Genomic DNA, 6,000 nt, shown 5'->3' with positions numbered 1-6,000 from the left:
TTTAATGTGACATCTGACGGTTCGGAGATTACCGACGAACAATGTTCTGAGGAGACTGCTAGTATAGATTCTACCCTTTTAAAGACATTGAAGTAGCATGTCTCATAAAAATATAGAATGTATAAACGTGAGAGATTACACGTAAACAATTAAGTTCGGACAAGTGGTATGTTCACTATCACACTTTCCATATTAAGAGGAAATTTCAGATTACTTACTTTTCATCTAAATCAGTAATATCTAATATCTTCATCGTCTTTTGGTTAAATAGTATGACAGTTCACAAACACACACACACAAACACACAAGCAGACATATATATATATATATATATATATATATATATATATATATATAACATAATAATATATGATATAATATGGACGTATATAAACATACTGCGATCTCTATCTGATATGAACGTATCGTACCTTTTGAAACAATCATCTGTCTTGTTGCTTTATTTTGATCTTCAGCGAGATACACATTTAGAGTATATTGTTATATTCATAAATTTCAGCCAAATGTCAACTCAAGGGTACACTCATTTCACTCACATCTTACATCGTATAATATTCTGTATTTTCTTGTTTGAGACATGTTGTAGTCACAGGATGTCTGCCATTACCCTGGCCGCAGCAAGACATTAACCCGTTTTGAGTATTCAAGTCATTATCTCATGTACTTCTTGCAATCGGTGGCACTTTCTGCACTCATGAAGTTGATGTGCGAGGTGAAGAAAAAGCGGTTCGACCCACAATGCATTTCAATCCCTTTAACCTTACTTATACAATGTTAGCTATCCTCATTTGCAATGTCAAAGTAGGTTTTCTGGTTATTGCCTTTTTAAATTTGAATATGGCAATGTTGATTATAATGACATGTGTCTGAATTCTTCTTTTATGTTTCTTTTACTTAAGTGGGCATTTGAATACGTGTTTGGAAGCCTTGCAAGCTTTTTATGTCTATTGACGGACTTTCACGGTCTTTTACTTGTAGATTTTATGAAAATATAGTTTTCACAAGCCACAGCTGTGAATCACTGTGGATCATCTTCATAATTCTTATGTTGAAGTGAATCACAGAGGCCTTTGCTTGCGTGTCTCCCATGCACTGTTTGTATGTTGTTATTGGTGAGGAACGCACGTCATCAGTGCGATGGCTTTTTGCGCGTGGTGACGGCGTGAGTAGCGCGGGAGCTGATGCCTGTTTTCCTTTAAATAGAGACAACTCTCCCCATTGGTTTCAATCTCACCGACGCTCGCAAGCAAACCGCACCTGCACACACCGATGCCCATCGTCTAGCAGTTTCTATACCGAAGTCAGCCAAAGATTCATCAGACTCGCTTCCCCCTGTTTCAGCAGTTAGAAACAAACTCGAACGAAGCCATGGATCTATCACAATGTGAGCTCCTGAGTAATTTTGAAGGATTCTTCTCATCATGAGCACTTACCAGCTTTGCTTTGCAAAGCTTAATTGTTTTGTCTTTTTTTCTCTCTTACCTTTATGATTTCACCCCGTTTTCGTCTTTATTGCGTGTATTTTCTTTACAGAGTTTTCAGCAAAGATCGGAAACTTCTTTGGTGCCGGGATATCACATAACTTAATCCAGACGTGTACAATATTCAGACATGATACCATCTTCGTGTTTTTAATGAAATTTCGTTAAAATGTGCTATTCAATTTTGAAAATTGTCATGGTCACTTCAATGTGTCTCATGTGTCTTATCTTTCATTCATTTTTTTTCTCTCTCTTCTCCTTACAGCGCTGTTTTCTGTTCTCCTTGCGCTCTCGGCAACACTACATCTTGCACTCTGCTCAAAGAGCTCATTCTGTCAAGGCCGGCATCCGAAGCTGTGCCACGTGCACATTGGGAAAAGAACGTTCTTTGCAGACGACCAAGACCTCAGCGTTCCCGCCAGCATCAACCCGCAATCACCCGCCGCCCGCCTCCTTGCCGTTGACCCCGCCACGATAGATCTGAAAAGTTTCTTGCCCGAGAAAGACGAGGCTATTCTCCAGCCAGCATCGGCATTTCTTTCTAATGAAGGTTAGTGTTGAAAGAAATAAAAACGGCCTTCAACGTTTGTAAATGCTCATTATGACATTTCATATCATGGATGAATGTATATTTAATGTATTAAGACTTAAAACACATATTTTCGTCTGTTTAATATTGTTTTAGATTTCAAGGAGCTCATGCATGAATATAACTTCTGCAGAATATTGATTTTGTACATAGGTTCTACGCTGAAGAAAATGAAATGAAATTATCATGAAACGGTTAGTAAAACAATGTGTGTACAAATGTTTGCGTGTCCATGTGTAAGGGCGAGGTGTTTCTTGAGTAAGTGAATGAGGAAAAATCACTAACTTGGACGCTCAAGATTGACGTCGGTTATCACTTCCCATTGTCGAGTGTACGAGCTGAATGTGATAATGATTCATGTGATGGTGATGATATCAGTAACGAAAAAGAACATTCTGATGACAGTAATGGGCATGGAGTCTACTGACGTGGTAGAAATAGTTGCTAGGCTCAGCTGACAAATTCGAAGATTGCTCAGTAGTCTTTTTTTTCTTCTTCAAAGAGAACATAATAAGATGCACGCTTTAGATTTTCGTCCGTGCTGCAAGAATGAAGTCCGAACTTTAATGTTCGATCGAGCTAAAGAAAAGAAAAAAACACACACACACACACAATGCAGTTCGAAAACGAAGCTCTCGAGTCGTGGTTGCATCCGCCGATAAGAAAGCGGAGATGCATTCCTTTGAGCCTGCTCCCCTGTTCACCTCAATTTTCCGCCGGTTTATTGCTTTGACCGCCAACGTCTACCATGCGTGGTTTCCTACCCCCCCCCCCCCCCCCCCCCGCTCTAGTAAGGTTATTCTCCTCAGCGTTTGGGAGTGGAACAACGTGGTGGTTTTGTCATCGCCAGAACTGATGCATACTTGGGTCGACTATTCACAGAAAAACCGCGCCAATTTGCGGAATTAGGGCACATATTATCGAGTACAATTGCAGACGAGATGATTAAGTTAGGATATGCGCTGTGTTTAAGCAAATAAAAATTGCTACCGTACAAAACTGCGTAAATATCATGCAAAATAAACTTGAACAATCAGGATGTCAAGCAGGTTGATTAATATTAAAGAGAGAGAGAGAGAGAGAGAGAGAGAGAGAGAGAGAGAGAGACCAACAACAAACCGAAATCGAGTTGTGCGTTTCTTCTCGGAGCAAGGCAATTTTGATCAATATCTGTATCACCGATAATCGTTTCGGAATCTGATAACATTTATTCCTTAAACACCTATTGATGTTGTATGTTATCTTCATCACCCCGAAGACTTTCAATGACAACTTTAGTAATCTGATCATTCCGTCAGCAAAATACAAATATCTCACGCGATATATTACTCATCTCAGTCAAATGAATGGAAAGATGATTTTCCTGAAGTAAATCCTATCCATAGGTAACAACGTCATCAGTAATGGTGAAGCGCGATATCGAGTTAAAACGTTTTATACATTTATACAAGTTTATGCCCTTGTGTATCTATTCATTTAGTCTTTCAGGTGGAAATTGATTCTAATGTCTTTGACGAGGCTTCTGAAGAATTTGTCCGTAGAATGAAATCCACTTTCCATCAAGATCAGCTATGATTTCTACTATGAGACACTTGTCAATTGGGATCAGATACATTAAGTATGTGATTTTGCTCACCTTCCATTGCACTCTTTTGATCATCAACATCTTACCAATCATGTGTATTATGAAGATTTTCGTCCTATAGTCTTGTGTTCTTGTTGGAAAAACCGTTCATCTCGACTCTTTAAGATTACAATAACAAAATTTAAATACATAAAATGTCTATAGATTTTCAAGTGCCAAATTGCCTTCAAGAAAACCAACCAATCATGAAATTATAATTTGATGAAACATTTCAAAAGGATCTCTAATTAATGTTGGTGTATGCATGATACATCATGTGTGTGTGTGTATTGGAGAGAGAGGGAGAAAGAGAATGAAAAATTTGTTGATGTGACCTTTCTTCAGATAATTCTGTCTACCCTCAAAACAACAAAATAAAAAAAAATCAACGTTGGTTGGTCTTTTATGACGTCACAATAGCACTTGTCGCAGGATTCATATTCGTCAGAGTTGATAAGCTCATAATCATTATGACCGTCAACACAGCATTACATTTTCTTTGAAGCGGACGTGCTCAGAGGGATGTAGGTTAAGAGCTGAAATGAGGCAATACATTCCCGCCAAAGACTGAGATCATCGTCCCTGTTGTTGTTGTGTTGTTGTTGTTTTTTGTAACACTGGTTTCAAAGTCAAATCCTTGGTTATAAAACTGAAGGGCGGATTAAAAACAAAATATGCATGTATCGAAAAACCTCTCGCCGATCAATGCACCCCCTACCCCCTTGATTTCGTTATTGTCTTGAAGGCCTACATTGTAGGAATCACAATTTTTAAGCACTGAAGTAACAATTTTCTCTAGCGAAAGAAAAAGAAGTGCTTGCGCAATCGTGTCTCCCGTTTTAGGTCATCATCGTAAATGATTTTTATCAAGATTGAACTTTTTCGTTCTTTTTTTCATTTCTAGTTTTATTTCGCTTATCTTTGTGCGTGTTTCCCTCAACGAATCTCTGGGTCACAAAAGAAAGGCTATTTCGTTCACAGTTTGATACGTTGTGAGGTCAGGGAAATGAAATGAACTGCTTGAAAAAAACAAACAAACAAACAAACGAACAAGCAAACAAACAAACAAACGAACGGTGACGTTTGAATTCATCGCCTTTCAGTAGCGATGGAGCAGAATGCCCTACTCATGTATTTAAACGGCGGTATTGATGCATTATCAAATATGTTGTTATCAAGAACAGTTCACTGTACTTCCATCAAGATCAAGCAAATTGGTATATACACACTAGCACACCCCATTGGGGATATACTGAGTGTTTGTATATGTGCTGATGTGTGTGTGCGTGCTTTGAAAAGGAAAGTAAAAAAAAAATGAGCTTCAATAGTGACCATTCAGTATAATGCGTACGTTTAGGACAAAATATCAAAGTTATGTCATTGTTGACAAAAATACAGCAATGTTAGGCAATCCAATTAATACTAATCAATAAATAATTTCTATGGTAACATTTCTTTTTCTCGTATTGTTCTTGCAGGTGCAGATGTTGACATCCTAGTAGACAGTCATCCACGAACGCGGATCCTTAGACTCATTCAAGAAATCATGGACAGCTCACTGGAGGAACGTTGACTCTCATCTCTGACCTTTCACCTTTAAACTCCCCCGGTTGAATTGCGTTCTTCAAAGTTGACGTTTTGTTTACTGTGACTTTGTTTTACGTGCAGAATTTCGTTATCGGTCGATGCAGTTGTTCACGACAATCGATACATCGTTTAATCATTTCGCCCTGATTATTATTATTTTTGTATCATTATTTCGTATGTGATTATTCTTACCAAATTCAGAGCTATTTTTTCAAGAAAAATTATATGTAATTTATTGTAGACAGCTGTTTCCAGTAGACGCGTTTATACTTTCAGTAGTGAGAAAACCTGATGATGTACAATGTTGTAAATAGTTTATGGGAGAAGTGCGCCAACAAAATAAATCGATACAAGTATTGTAATTACTGTGATTTTCAGTTCATGAAGGAGGAAATATCTTTGAGAATATAATTAGGTAATTACGATATGTAAAACACATGCCTAGTTCTGCCTTTATTGACTCGAACGAGACATCTCTGTGACTCTCATCGGCTTCTCCAATTGCATTATTTGACACTTTCGCAACTGAACGTCAGTGATTCTATGATAACGAGAATACTTTGATAGCTATAACTGTATTCCTTCAAGTCACACCAGTTACGACATCTGTCGTCCATGATAGAATTTCTATCTCAAATATGGCTCTTTAGCAACGAAGATTTACTTCGTGACATGTTTTATGACGTTAAGTGCGCGAT

The 6,000-nt window shown here is 37.9% G+C and overlaps 1 protein-coding gene across 1 annotated transcript; it reads left to right on the top strand.

The window, feature by feature from the left end:
- Positions 1-1,389: 1,389 nt before the first annotated feature.
- LOC139744035 (uncharacterized) lies at positions 1,390-5,288 on the top strand. Its single transcript, XM_071654497.1, has 3 exons — positions 1,390-1,405; positions 1,768-2,052; positions 5,194-5,288. The coding sequence occupies exons 1-3, from the start codon at positions 1,390-1,392 to the stop codon at positions 5,286-5,288; spliced, it is 396 nt and encodes a 131-aa protein (XP_071510598.1).
- Positions 5,289-6,000: the final 712 nt, after the last annotated feature.

Source organism: Diadema antillarum, unplaced genomic scaffold, assembly GCF_040938485.1.
Source record: "Diadema antillarum isolate AM-2024a unplaced genomic scaffold, OU_Dant_1.0 seq00001130_RagTag, whole genome shotgun sequence".
Taxonomy (NCBI): Eukaryota; Metazoa; Echinodermata; class Echinoidea; order Diadematoida; family Diadematidae; genus Diadema; species Diadema antillarum.
This window is presented reverse-complemented; position numbering and strand designations above follow the sequence as displayed.